We start from the raw sequence: 14,928 nt of genomic DNA, 5'->3' as shown, positions 1-14,928 counted from the left end.
GTGGTGTGACACTTAACAGCCTTTATGTTAGGCGTTCAATAGGTCCTAGGCCAAGGTGATGAGGGCGCGTTGCAGTTTCAGACCCTGGGAGGCAAGCCAGATGGGCCACGGTGGGGGTGGGGGGAAAGGATAGGCGGGGGACTGGAAGGCTACGTGGAACTGTGTGAGGCAGTGTTCTATGTCTGCATATGTGTGTGGACAGTTTGCGCACTGAAGTGTGGAAGTGTACCAGTACAGATTAAGTTTGGCTGGTATATGTAGGAGATTAATCTGTATTCGGCGAAGAATGCGAGCTTCACGGATCAATAAGTATGGGTGGGGTGGCGGTAAATCAGCTAAGTCCAATTTTTGCTGTGTGTGTAGTATTCGGCGACAGTGTGTCTGTAAGCCCTGACCGTCTGCTCCGTCGGTGGGCTTGTCCATGGGATCCTCGGCGCCCGGTGTGTAGTATCGCAGGGAAGCTGGTGAGCCAGCTCATTGCCGGGGGTGCCCATGTGACCAGGGATCCACCGAAGGGTCATCGGTCGTGGGCTTAATGCTATGAGGGCGGCATCTAAGGCCGATCAGGTAGGGAAAGGGAAGGCACCCAGAGCTGCCTGCGAGTCTGTATAGACAACGGATGCGGGGGCGGGGGGTAGGGTGGCAAAGTGTGATAAGATCGGCGACCCCGTGTATTTCTAGAGCGAGCGTGGAGGGTGGGGAGGTGTATGGACCGGTTGTGTGAGTGCTGGTTGTAGAGAGGCAAGGGTGGAGGAAGAAGGCTGCTGTGGAGCGCGCGGTTTCCGTGAGACAGGCGTCTGTGTAGGCCACCGCCGCAGCGTCCAAGGGTGGCTTGTGGTTTTATGCGTATGCTTGGCGGCGGCCTGCGTGTGTGTGTGCGGACATGTTGCGTGGAATGGGTGCGAGGCGGAGGTTAGGGGGATAGATCGGAGACTGCGGTCGGTCTGGGAAAGAGATGGGTGCGTAGGGAGTCTGGGATAGTATCCACCACCCAGCTGGTGAACTGGACAGGCGGATGATTTGTCTCTTCCGGTGCAGGTTAAGGAGGGCTTGGCGAGGTTGACGAAAGCAGACATGACCGGCCGGCCTAGCTGCGAAAACCTGATGCAGGAGGGGCCGGGAAAAAAACCAAAAAAACTAAGGCCCTGTTTTCTGAAGAACATAAAAAAGTATTTTTTTTTTTTGCAAATTAAAACACTTTTATCATTGTACTACAATATCGACCAACATTTACTTAATTTTAAGTTCATTACTATTTTTACTTTTGACGCACTACATTACGATGCGGACGAGGAGCGCGAACAGGCGCCGCAGCCTTGGCTGCTGCTATGTATGAAACGGAGTATAGAGACCTGTACAGATGGCGGGGTCCTATAGAGCAGCTTGCGCCGACTTTCGTTAGCTTTTTGACCATTGAGGGCGCTCGGTTGCCCTGTTCGTTTGCTGTTATCATCATCGTTTGCTATTTCGTGCGAGCTATTTAACATTTATTTTGTTTCTCTACTCTCAAAATCAGCAATGAAAACAGCCACAATGACAGCTATTTCCGCTCTTGAACAGCTAAAAAGCGGCCCGTGTGCTGTGCGATGTGAGTGCACGTTAAAGAGCCCCATGTGGTCGAAATTATTCCCGAGCCCTCCACTCATGGAGGAAAAGAAACTGAGGAGGGAGCGTCCGGCGGCAGCCTTGAAGCCTAGTCTTAACAAGTAAAAATATAGTAAAAGAGAGAAAGTCGGTCTACCCCCCCCCCCCCCCCTCCGCCCTCCCTCTCTCTCCGCGCAGTACCGCGCTTGTAACGCGTTGATAGAATCGGCGGGAAACGCGGGACCCACGAGCCTGCTCGTGAGATACTGCGATTAATTATGGGGGCGCAGGTTTTTAAAACACCACACCAAGGCGTTATGCTTGCCGGTTTCGATGCATGCGCCTTTAGCGCTTCAGCTAGAGTAACTTCCGAAAATATCAGCGGGTGTCGATTCTCAATCCACTAAGCGCCCCACATTGTCGCTTTATTGATATCCTTTAACCTGCGCATACGTTGGCAAAAAGAACGATGTTATAAAGTGCAGGCATGCCGGATGAACAGCATACGCCGTTCGCTGCAAGAGCTAAGGCAGAGCTTACAAGACTAAAAATATTGACAAACCTTTAATTTCCTCATAACGGAAGGCACATGGCTCACCGGCCGGTGGCTGCGTGATTGCAGCGCGAATAAATGCATTGCACCTGCTATAATATTCAAAATTTCTTTAAAATGTGCCCACTTGTAATGCTTCGTCCGTTTTTCGTCTTCGTCAATGCTGCGTCAACCAACGAGCGTGAACAGCGTCGTCTGCTTGCTCGCGAGCGGCACGACGGGATTGCACCGCGCTCCACCGTCGGTCTCCACGGTGGCGCGCACGCGTGTCGTGCTCGTCCCATCCGAATGTGCGGCACTCCACGAGTGGCATCCACCATTAGTAGTGTGTAGTGTCACTCCGTGTCTCCATGCCTCCACTACGGCACCCCTTTCTCTCTTCTTTCACTCCCACCTTCTTCCCTTACGGCGCGGTTCAGGAGTCCACCAAGATATGCGAGATAGATACTGCGCCATTTCCTTTCCTCAAAAACCAACTTGCCAATTTACCCTTGCATTTCGTCTGCACCAGCGCACCTAGCATAGATAAATTGACGATAATGATCGCGTGGACAAACGATAAAAACATCCTCTTTGAAATAAAATAATGGAGGAGGCCATTTTCCAACTGGTGTATATTAGCGCCACACCGCCGGTAATGTTTCTATCCTAGCGACAAAAGGCATGAACTAGGGCGTGCGCGCTGGAGCAGTCCCACCTGTGCAGGTCTGTAATTTAGTAGGTCTTGACAGCGCGCAGGGCCATTACCCAGCGTCCTTCAGAGGAGCCACCACATTTTGTTGTGAGCCAGTGTGGAATGCAGACGTAATTTTGCGATCGCTGGTAACGTTTTCAATCCGTTTTAATCAGTCTGGTGAAATGAGATCCGCTGAAGAAAAAGGTGAGGCATGTTTTGAAATGGTTCGCTTATGTTCCTTGCGTTGACTATATCGGAATTTGATCGAGTTTGCGTCTAAAATTATTTTCTACGTCTCATGTCCACGTTGGCGGCCATAGGCGGATTCGATGGACGGGAGCCTGCTGTACCATCATGTATCTCATTGTCGACACTTTATTTGTCGGCGAGTCGTGCGTGGCGTTGGGCCCAGGCGAGAAAAAAGCTCAGAAGCACTCAGGGTGAGCTTTTATGGTTGGTGTGTACCTGCGATATCTTTGTCATCGACGGTTGGGCTTAACGGTCTAACAGGCGCAGTTAATTCCAAGCCTAACGTTCTAATCAGTCTGGCATGATGAACTCCTTTCTTAAATCGGTGGGTGCTGTTTGCAATTGATTAAATATATAAACCTCTGATAAACCTCGTTTATGAAGTCGCTTAGAGCTGTTTGCAATTAGCACATTCGCCCCTTTGTGTTTTTGGAAGCTGGCTTGGTTTTTTTCTTTTTTTTTTTGCGGGTGGAGCGAGCTACGTTTGCGCATGCGCGCGTGTCGCGCGTTGAGATTGATGGCGGCGGAATTCGATCGCTGTTGGATAACGTTTTCTCAATCCGTTTTAATCAGTCTGGTGAGATGAGCTCCTCTGAGGAAAAAGGTGAGGCTTGTTTTGAAATGGTTCGCTTATGTTCCTTGCGTTGCCTATAGCGGAACCTGATCGAGTTTGCGTGTAGAACAAATTATTTTGTGCGTCTCATGTCCGCGATGACGGCCATAGGTGAATTGGATGGAATCGAGCCCGGGAGGGAGCCCGCTGTGCCGTCATGTGTCTGGTTGCGGAGGCTTCGTTTGTCGGCGAGTCGTGCGGGGCATGGTAAACCTCATTTTACGAAATCGCTTGGAGCTGTTTGCAGTTATTTAGCACATTCGCCCCTTTGTGGTTTTGGAAGCTGGCTTTTTTTTTTTTTTTTGCGGGTGCAGCGAGCTACGTTTACGCATGCGGGCGTGTGTCGCGCGCTGGCTGCCGGGTGGAGATTTTTTTTTTTTTTTGCGGGTGCAGCGAGCTACGTTCACGCATGCGGGCGTGTGTCGCGCGCTGGCTGCCGGGTGGAGATTGATGATGGCCGCATTCGATCGCTGTTGGTTAACGTTTTCAATCCGTTTTAATCAGTCTGGTGAGATGAGCTCCGCTGAGGAAAAAGGTGAGGCTTGTTTTGAAATGGTTCGCTTATATTCCTTGCGTTGCCTATAGCGGAATTTGATCGAGTTTGCGTGTAAAACAAATTATTTTCTACGTCTCATGTCCACGTTGGCGGTCATAGGCGGATTGGATGGACGGGAGAGCCCGCTGTGCCATCGTGTATCTCGTTGAGGAGACTTTATTTGTTGGCGAGTCGTGCCTGGCGTTGGTCTCAGGCGAGAAAAAAAGCATCTGGCATGATGAACTCCTTCCGTGAAATCGGTGGGGGCTGTTTGCAATTATATAGCACATTCGCTCCTTTGTTTTTTTTTTTGGAAGCTGTTTGTTTTTATTTTTCTGTTTACGGGTGCAGCGAGCTGAGTTTGCGCTCGTACGTCGCCCGCTGTGTGCCGGGTAGAGATTGATCTTAGCACGTATTCGTCCCTTTGTGTTTGGGAAGCTGGCTTATTTTTTCTGTTTACGAGCGAGCTACGTTTTCGCGTGTGTCGCGCTCTGGGTACATGAAAACGTTCGCCGCGTCGCTTATAGCGGGGATTGATCTTGTGACCGAGTGAAACCATTTTTGTTTCCGGCTACTCACGTCCGGATTGTGGATAATAGGCGACCTGAGTAGACGGCCTGTGCGGCAACCTGCTGCAACATCTAGCACATGGGGAGGACTGCGTGCTTCGGCGAGCCGTGCCTGGCGCTCGTTTCAGGCGAGAAAAAAGTTCGGAAGCATACCCGGTGAGCGTTTGTTGCTAGCACTTGCGTTTTTTTTTTTTTTTGCGTTCCGTTATATCGTTTCTGCGGTTTATTTTGAATGGAGCAGCTTGCAAACATGAAATATTTTCGGCAACATCTTTCTGCCTCTTGTGCATGACTTTATGTTGTTCATTTCTCAAAGCGTGAAGCCACGTTAATCCCGAAGCACCAAGCGGAGTTTGTTCGTTGTGGAGCTGACTTGTCGCGTGACATCTCGCCACGACGTCTCGCTCCGGACGCCGAAGACGCGCTGCTCTGCCTACCAAAATACCGGAGCGCAGTGTTAGTGTGTGCGTACTGGTGTTTTTGCCCATGTTGTGGTACGGTGATAAGCCGCGGCGTGCACCATGCTGGTGGACATCGGTTTGGTGATGTGGATGATTCTCCTGCGCGTATCTTTTTCGCGCACTTTCGTGCGCGCAAGTGAATCGCCAAGGTCACTGTTTAGCTCAATTGACACTTGGTCGACGGCGGCGCAAGGCGATCTGCGCTGCTGTACGCTTCAGTCTCCCGCGTTTGGGCCGCGTTCGTGGCGGTCGGCGCCCGCCAGCCGCGCGCGTCGGTGACGCGCACGTCTTGTGGGCGCATCGCCGATCTACTTAGTGTAAGTGACCGCAGCGTCACGGGGTGATTAGCGCGCCGCGCTGGGTGCGGAGGGAACATATTTTTTCCAATACTATGCGTTACACGTCATTGTGTATCTTCGAAGCTTTTTAAGTTAAGCCGCTTGCTGTTCGCAGAGGAAGGGTTGCATAGGCCTGAAGAACTGTTGTTAATCGCACAATATTTGGAAGCTGTGCCATTGGGCCTGGTGGTTCTGCAGCAGTTGGGTTGCAATGACTGTCATCACTAAAATACTATGGGCTGTTTGAGAGGATTAGAAGCTGACTTTTAATAGCTGGTAATTTGGTGCTTGCTACAGTCATGCTACAGTTGAATAATTTTAGAGCAGCTCTTTGGCGTCCGTTCCTGGGTTTCGCGTTGTCGTCGGCCTCGTAACCAGCTCCGCCCCCCTTTCATCCCCCCAGCGCTATCGGCGTCAGCGGCATCAGTCAGTCGCTGCTATCTCTTCCCTCCTCCCTTCATCGTGTTGTCCGCTTGCTGCGCGCGCTTCTGCCCCCATCGTTTGCCGCTGGGTGTACACGCCGCCCCCCTCCCCCCTCTTCCTGCGAAAAATAAAAAAAAAAATCTGTGATAGCGCATACATGTGTTGCTCGATTTCTTTGCCTCAATCTGTCGAAAAGGTGAAACAGCTTATTTGCTGCGCTCAAATTTCGCATTAGGAAGTAACGTAATCGTCGGTAATTTTTTTTTAGCATGGTTTATTTAATTCGTGGTTAAACAAATGACAAGACAGAGTTGTGAAAGTTGATGCAAGGTAGCCTTGGTGGTGGTAGTTTATGCACAGAGCAGTGTGCTGTTGCTTAGCAAACAGAGCTGTTCAGGTTGGTAGATATTCGTGGAAGGAAACGGGAAGGGTGGATGAACTTCCTTTCTTAGTGTTTGTCCACCATGCATTTTCTATCGTTTGCAGAAAGAATTCAACCTGTTGTTGGCATTTAGCCATAAGTACACACCAAGGCTGCACTTCAGCTGCGACCGCAATTTGCACGTTGTAGCTTGTATTCATTGCATATTAACACTGAAGGGTCCTTTGTTGAAATTACGCATTCATTTTAAGCCTGGTTCGTTTCTTGAGCATCCCTTTGTTTGCATGTTGTAAGTCTTGCGCCTCCAGCTTTACATGGCGCTGTTTTGCTCACGCCTGATTATCTTTTATTGAATATTCTCAGCTTTGCATATGAGCATATACAGGAAGGCCCATGGTTTGCCTCATTGCTGGAGTTTAGAACTGGGACTCTGAGTATATATATTTTCTCTATCTCTCAGTTGTAAACAGTCTGTTTATTGAGCTCCTTGCCCCAATAAATTCAAAATTTTTTGTCTTCCTTTTTAATGACACCTACTAATTAGCATACAGTCATAAGACAATGCATATAGTAGGTTCACCTTTGTTCGCCAAGAAGCAACACAGTTTTATGGCATTGAGGGATAGTTGCTCGCTTGCTCTCTGTAAGACCTGGGTTCAATTTTCCGCACCTTGGGAAAAATTTTTAAAAATTTTTTTTGATACCATGGTGATTTCATCTGGTATTTTTGGTACTATTGCTGCTGGTCGACACCGGGTTTCGTTGCCGGTGAGCTGTATAATGCTTTCGCATTATTCAATGCCTGTACAACACTGGGGCATATAATGAAATGCCGTGTATTTACTCCAAGAATCTGCCGTTTCAGCTGCAAAGAAAAAAAAATTAGCTGCGGTTTGACTACTGTTGAATCTGGTTAGAGAGCAAAAGCTGTGGCGTATCGGGCAACTAGGTGCGGCTTGGCATCCGCAACATTGAGTGCGTTCCAGGCACTGGATAGGCAGCACGTTCGCCGTGTACCTTGGCAGGTGGGTTGATCACGAGAGGTTCCTCACCCAATGAATGCTGAAGCCTAATGCTGTAGTGCCGCGTGTCTGCCACAGCATTGTCAGTGCTAACGCGTTCAGCCCAAATATCACCACCGCCACATACCTCGCAGTGCGTTTGAGGCGTCCACTGGCCCAGGGAGCCAGTTATGCATCCTTTCCTCAAAATCATCGGAGTCTAGAACGTTGACAACGGCAACGCCAGTGATCACAATGAACGCCGAAGGCCTATAGCTTCAGTGCCACATTTCTGCCACAACGTTGTCAATGCCAACGCATGCACAGCACACACCTGTCACTACCACCATGTAGCTTAAAGCACGACTGAGGTGTCTACAGTCCCGGGGTGCCAGTTATACGCCTTTCTTTTTTTTGCTTTCGAAGCTCCCGCTCTTCATCTGTTCCGGCGCAGCTCTGGAGTACTGAAAGTCTCAAGTTCAAAGCAACGTGGTCGGCAAACTTGCGGAGCATGCCGTAGTAAAGCTTTTGGCTTTCAAACACAGTGGCGCTATCACCTCCTCAACCTTTCTATTTCTTTGTTTACTTACGCAATACTGCAGACCTCATATGGTCTGGGCAGGCTCGGTAAAAATGAGGAAGGCTCAATATTCGTAACGCCAAGTAATACAGTTCAGTACAATAAAAACAACACACACAGTGGTTGCCCTATAAAACTGGAAATAAACAGATTATCACAAACATTAAATGAAAAGCATATTTACGGAATAGTTTTGAAGTGCATTTCCAAAGTGTTTGTCTTCGAACATCCCTTGAGGTAGCGAATCGCAGTCTTCTGTAGTGCACGGGAAATAAGATTATTTATATTAGTTAGTCCTTGCAAAGCAAAGGCTAGCATGTAATTATGATTGTCTGGTTTTCAGAATTAGAGTGCGTGGCGTAAGGTTCTGGTTAAATTCCGAATTCATTTACCAATGAATGAAAAAAGATCAGCTTAGAAATGTTGCATCTGATGTGGAGGGGTTGTATTTGATTGGCTACCATTAGAGCAGACTGGAGAGTCACTATTTCTGTTGGCGCATGATAGCCTTAGCCGCTAATGCGCCATTAAACCCAACTCAACACACTTTTCTGTACTTATTGTATATAAAACGCACTGCCCGTCTCTGCACTTTCTGTGCATATTTCTGTGACTGTCTGCGTATTTAGTTTGGGCCTAATGAGCGATGGCTTGGTGTTCCTTTCATTTTATACTAATCTTCCGTTTGCAGATAACGTTATATAATAAAGTGGTCTGTCCAGCTAAGCTGAGGATTGTAATGCCTAGGTACTCGTGTCATTTAACTGTGAAAAGAGGTCTGTTATTTATACAGTAGTTGAACCTCAGTGGCATTTTCTTTCTTGCTACGCACATATTACTCTTTTATCTACATTAATCACCATTCCCCATTTGTTGCACTAGTTCATAATATCATTTGGAGCAGTATTTAGCGAGGCTTGCTCCGAAGGTGAGTGGATCGGTTTATAGGTGGTATGCACTGGTGCACAGCTGCGCTGCGGTGCACTGCCGCCAGCTGCCATGACTAAGGTGCAAGTAGCAGACGAACTCCTTTTCCGCAAGCATGCTTTTCTTCGCGTGTTGCATTCTGACTGCGGTTTGGAATCCACGTGCATCTGATTTTCGACCGGTAGTCGCTGGGTGTGATAGCTGCATCTAACTTTGTCGTAAATGAGCGCCACTTAAATTGGGTCACTGCGCAGCGCTGCTGGAGCCTGTCGACGAAACAGGCGCAGCAACGAAATTTGGTCACAGGTTTGGTTCCCCACGATTCTGGGCTAGAAGCTCGGATAGTCAATGACAGCACAGCAGTGCTTCCATGAAACTGTAGAGCCGCATGTGGTCCAGGCACATTCGCGGGGAAGAGATTGGTGACCTGGCGCCACTCGATAACTCCAGTGCATCTGCGGTGCTCCTTGCATAACTGTGGACTGCGTATCTGTGCAGAGCCGTTGATTTCAAAGTTCTACTAAAAATCTTACCTTGATATAATGCTTCAGTTTTTAATCTTAGGTTGGCCGGCGAAATTTTTGGATGAAATGCATCCTAAACGCAAAAGGACGGCCACAAAAGTTTTCCGAAATATTGAATGAAAGGATGTAACCTCGTGCTTTCTTTGAAATTAATTCTTGGATCATGCGCTTCATTTTTCGATGGAGTCGTGGCCGCCCAGGGGTGTCTTTATATTGTGGACGATCTGAATTCTGTGCTTGTGTCAGGGTGATACAGCAAGCTTGCGAGCTGGCATGGCAACCTATCGATCCATACCGAAACAGCAGACTAATTTTAGCGCCGTGTGCTGTTGTAAGATGCCGACACGAATAAGAGATGCAACACTGACGAAGCACGGATTACCAAGTGTCAGCTAGTAGGTACTCTCATGTTGAATTTTGTCAACATGGCACGCACAGTGCAAAATTTGAACGACCTAGCCCAGTTTGTTGCCTTATGAGCAGCTGTTGTGACAATCTACAACCACCTTTGTGGTAAAGAACGGCTGCTCCAGAGTGGTAACAAGGCTTCCCAAGGCTGTTCATGCGTATGTTTTGTGCAGAGGACTTCCACATAAGACATAATCGGCGCCTTATGTCAGAGGTTTATCCCCAGTACACTCATGCACCGCAGACGCTGTAGCGAGAGGCCAGATCACTGATCACTTTCCCCACGGATGTGTCTTAACTAAATGCGGCTCTCTGGTTTCATAGAAGCGCTACTGTCATTGACCACTGTCTCAGCTTCGATCCCAGATTCGAGGGGAACCAAATCCGCAACCAATTTTCGCCGCTGCACCTGTTTTCTCGGCCAGTTCGAGCAGCACTAACAAGCGCAGCTGTTCAATCGAAGTGGTGTTCGTTTACGACGCAGTTTCGTGTGGCTATCACGCCCATTGACTCCCAGGCGAATTTCCGATCCACACGGATTCCAAGCGGCACTGCGACATGCAAAGAAAATATGCTTGCGGACCAGGAGTTCGTCTGCTACATGCACCTCAATCATGGCGGCCGGCGGCGTGCCACCGCAGCGCCGTGGGGCAGCTGTGCGCTAGTGCATACTACCTATACAGAATTAAAATTGTCAGCAAAGAGACTTATCCCAACACTGAGCTTAATGGCAGAAACTATATCATTTACATAATCTAAAAACAGTATGGGGTCAAGTACACTCACCTGGGGAACACATGAGGAGACAGAAAGAGGTGAGGAACAAACACCATCAACCTCCACAAACTGCGTACGGTGTTCTAAAAAGGTGCCAATACATTTAGGAAGGGCTAAAGGGACTCTTCTTAAGCTTAGAAGAAGCAATTTATTGTGCAGAACCTTGTCAAATGCCTTACTAAAATCAAGAAAGACTGTATCTATTTTCCCGCAATTATCTAACATGGTACTGAAATTGTGAATAGCCATGACGGTGTGGCAGTTGAAAACCCTTTTCTGAAACCATGCCGGCATGGGTTTAAAGCTCCTTTTTAGTGTTGAATATCTGAAGGATGTAATTAGTGGTATGTTCAAGCATCTTACAATCAACAACAAGTGGTTGTTAGAGAAATATGGCGATAGTTCTTCGCACAGAACTGGTCTCCTTTCTGGCAAACAGGAACAACTTTACCTGTAAGCGAGTCTGGGCTAAGAAAAAGATAGACACAAAAAATTTCGGTTAAAAAGTGTGCTAGAGACTTTGCGTAACAGCGTAATAAGGCGCTTGAGATATTGTCAGGGCCAAGAGAGAATTTGTGATCTAATTTAAGCAACATTCCAACCACACATTCATAGGATGCCAAGTGTGCATTGTCAATCGATGGCTCGTGTTGGAACTCGGGAACTCTTCAGAAAACACAGAATGAAAATAAGTGTTAAAGTATTCTGCAGTAGTTTCATGACATGCGATATTTCAGTCAACAAGAACTTGGTCGATAAGCTAATGAGTGTCTCGAATGTGATTCCAAAATTTTTGTGGGTCATTTCTGATAACCTTTAAAAAGGCTTTCATTCAAATAACGTTTTCTAGGCGTCCTCATACTAGACTCATACTAGCTTTAAGGTTTCCGAAGATAACAGAATTGGGGGGACTTTTTCTGTCTGATGTTTCACCTTTTTTTCTTAAATGAATAATATGCAGAATAATTCAGGCATTTACTTTTTTTAATGGTTATGCTTATTAGGAATAAACATACTGATGCAATACTGACGATTACGTTTCAATGCATCCCACAGTTCTCATATGCTGCCAGAAAATGTCCAAAGTGTGGTCCAGGTAGCCTAGTATCTTTATATTTGTATTTAATTTTGTTTTGCTTACGGTCTGATATGCCCTTATGTACAACGGGTAAATAGTCTGAATAAGAGCGGTTTAGAAACACCAGGTCAAGAATAGAACAGGATAAGCCATGTATTCAGTAACATAGTCGGTTCAGTAACAAATTGATGAGGGTTATGAGTGAGCATAATATTAGAAATTATCGAGTTTTCTGAAGCTTCTATGTTTGTGTTAACCCAGTCAATGCCTAAACTGCATATTCAGCCTTCATTATTGCAGGGGTGGAAGTGCTGCGTCAATTGCGCCATGCTGTTCTAATTTGATCTCCTTCACATAAACGGCAATTTACCCATTGCAAGTATACAGAGAGCCGATACAATCGCAGAGCCAGCAGTTAGGAGCCAGTGGAGATAAACGATGCTAAAAGGGCATCCTCGCAGTAGGCCCGTCTTGACTAGCGGCAAACCGAACCGTTGTTTAGGATTCTGGGCCATGTAAATGGCGCGCAAATATAATTTTCTTTGCCGGAGCTAGTTTAACAAACGAATTACGAACTACTTACACGTGCAGCTGCCAGGGGATGGGCACCGGCTTACTACGCGTCGTGCTCACACCTCGCACACAGCAGTTATGACATTGCTTTGGCTTGGCCTGGCCAGTTACGAATGGTTGTTTCAGATAGAGGAGGAAAAAATGAACCTAGAAGCCAAGTTTGATAAATGTTGAGTGATTTGTTAATTATAGGCAAAAATGTTGAAATTGCGTCGAAATAGCGCGGATGTCGATATATAGCCACGGGAACAGTGCGACGTCACATCTACTGGAAGTCGTCACGGTATAGTGTTCTCGGCTTTCGCCTCAACACTTCAGTTGCCAAAGTGTCCTCGCAATTTTTTTTTCATATCTGCTTGGGTAACAAATTCTGGGTGCGCATTTGCGCGAGGGCGCAAGTTGTACGAGTAAATAGGGTAAGTTAGCCACCTCCTTGTTGAATTTTAAAATCCACCGGTTGGCGGGTATTTATTCTATTTTTTGTTGCGAAAGCAACACTATGCGAGTCGCCGAGCCATTTCTCCATTTCTCGGAGCCGAGGAAGGGCCATACCGTGCATGCGCGAAGAGCAGTGACGTCAGACGGCGCACAGCTGGTGCTCTGCCGCTGTCGCTGCGCGGGTGACTCAGAGGTGCTGCCGCCGCGCTCGCCAGTTGTGCATGCGCAGTAGCGGTGCATGGCTAGCGTGCCGGGGCCGCCGCCGGTGCCGCGCGCTCTCCATTGCCTCTCTCTCTCCTCGTTGCTTTAGCAAACCTCCCGGTTTAACCAGAGCTAAACCACTGCTAATTTTTTTTTTTTGAGTCCTGACGTAGTATATTCGAGGTTCTGCTGCACTGTTTTCATGGTTTGGTTGTGGCTATTAAAAAGTTATGCAGAATGGAAAGGCTTTAAATTTACCAAGCAAGTCCTGTCGCTCGAATTCTCGGTGCAGTGTTATGTGACAGAATTGGGCGAAGAGTGCAGGTCCTTTTTGTTTATAGTTCTCACTGGAAGGATGCAATTAAGTGGATTGAGTGGTACAAATTTTGGTATCAAACTTATTTGTTTACTTGTTTCTGTGGTGAGCGAACAGACATTTGTTGCTGGTTTTGTTTTTAATGTTTTTTAATGTTTAACGGCAAGGTCCTTGAATTTTATATGGCAGTATAGCTAGTTAGAGCCCACTTTGCTTCTGGTCATTATATTTACTGCAAGCCAGTTACCACCTGTGATTCGTTTTTCACTTTTCTCTTCTACATCCTAGTAAACCAGTCTGAGACAGTTTACCTTAATTGTCTCTGTTAATGCTTTACCACTAGTGTCATAGTCATATATGCGGTATTTTTGCAATGAAGTACTGTGGGTTTTTTAATACAAATAAGTGTCCCCATTATGTTGTCGTTTTCTTTTTCCTGAACTGAAATTAATAACAGCTAATTTACTGCAACTACTATTTGTAGTAGCTGCCACATGTCTATTTTTTTTTCGTGAACCCTAGCAAATATCTTCAGAACAATTGCAGTCCTTTTAATTAATTTTGGCGTGTGGGGTCCGTGATCAATATATATGCAATTTTTGGACTAGTTGCAAACAAAATTGCTGTGTCGCATGTAAGTGTCGCCAGACTGCTCCAAAAGTGCTCTGAAATAGCTTACAAATTGCTCCAAGGCTGCTCCAAAATAAGACTTGCAGCTCCCGTGCCTGCTCCAAAAAGCTGGAGCCTGCTTCCACCCCTGAGATTTCTTTTTGGCTCTGGGCCTCGAGTTTTAAGTTACTGCAATAACTAACGGAGAAGAATTCGTGCTGGAATCATTGAGCTTGTACCTATGTGTGCCACGATGCAGTTGGAATTCTGGCAATGCTGTCCGATGCAGAGCACGGCGGCGTCTGTTCGGTGGCTAGCTAGCATCTGCTACAAATTCTTGTTCTTCTAAACTCTGTCAGCAGCACCAGTGATGACGTAAAGGTGCTTACTGATTGCGGCTATACACTGGTTCAGAGAGAAAAAGAAACTCCTTCATGGGAAGAAAACGCAAATGTCATTAGGTGTTTTGCCTGGATGATGCACGGTGCAATGGCTGTTTGAGGCCGATCGGAAATGGCTACATAGCTCATCACAAAACAGGCCCAAAAAGTATGGCAGCGAATAAATGAGAAAAGTAATGATTATGAAGATTACTTCCTGGCTGATGGCTGTTGAAATAATCATAAGCATTTGTTGACAGTAATTGTGTAATGAAGCTCATGTTTTCAACATTTTTTGCAACATTTGACCCTCCTTCTCAGAAACCAAGCGCTAGAAACATTTCTGGTCGGTACATACCAAAGACAAGGGAGAGTCTACTGAACTAGAATTAAAGAAATTAATGCAGGGAATTTTGTTTCACAGGTTGCTTATTGTCGTACTATTTAAATTTGTAGGGCGCAGCGAAAAAACAAACCAAAAATAGCAAAGGGCTGTTAAACAAATAAAAGGCTGATTACGATGACTAGTGTGACTGCTCTGGCCCTAGTAGATCTTGAGAAAAAAGGTCTTGAATATCGTCTAAAATACATGGGAGGTATAGGGCGTACCCTGTCCCCTTAAGGATGATTACTTTGTGGCCATGTTTGAGACTGCATGTCACGGTTGTGTCCTGAGTGATGAGCACCTTCTTAGGCCAGGTGGCAATATTGATTCCATATCACCATTTGGACA

General features: G+C 46.8%; 1 protein-coding gene across 14 annotated transcripts in view; it reads left to right on the top strand.

Annotated features, from left to right (window-relative positions):
* Window positions 1-14,928, top strand: part of LOC149349674 (uncharacterized) — a 289,088-nt gene that overhangs the window by 232,616 nt on the left and 41,544 nt on the right. For 8 of the 14 annotated variants that reach the window (XM_089578727.1, XM_089578725.1, XM_089578724.1 and 5 more), the window contains exon 8: window positions 4,810-4,935. The exons of 2 other annotated variants lie outside the window; for them this stretch is intronic. In XM_089578727.1, coding sequence (XP_089434853.1) covers window positions 4,810-4,935 — 126 coding nt within the window. Of the gene's footprint in view, window positions 1-2,838; window positions 3,018-3,133; window positions 3,254-3,382; window positions 3,667-4,809; window positions 4,936-14,928 lie in introns of those variants that run through there. 4 more of the 14 variants (XM_089578728.1, XM_089578730.1, XM_089578729.1 and 1 more) reach the window with 4 other exon arrangements.

Source organism: Amblyomma mixtum, chromosome 3 (assembly GCF_055824585.1).
Source record: "Amblyomma mixtum isolate Tamu chromosome 3, ASM5582458v1, whole genome shotgun sequence".
Taxonomy (NCBI): Eukaryota; Metazoa; Arthropoda; class Arachnida; order Ixodida; family Ixodidae; genus Amblyomma; species Amblyomma mixtum.
This window is presented reverse-complemented; position numbering and strand designations above follow the sequence as displayed.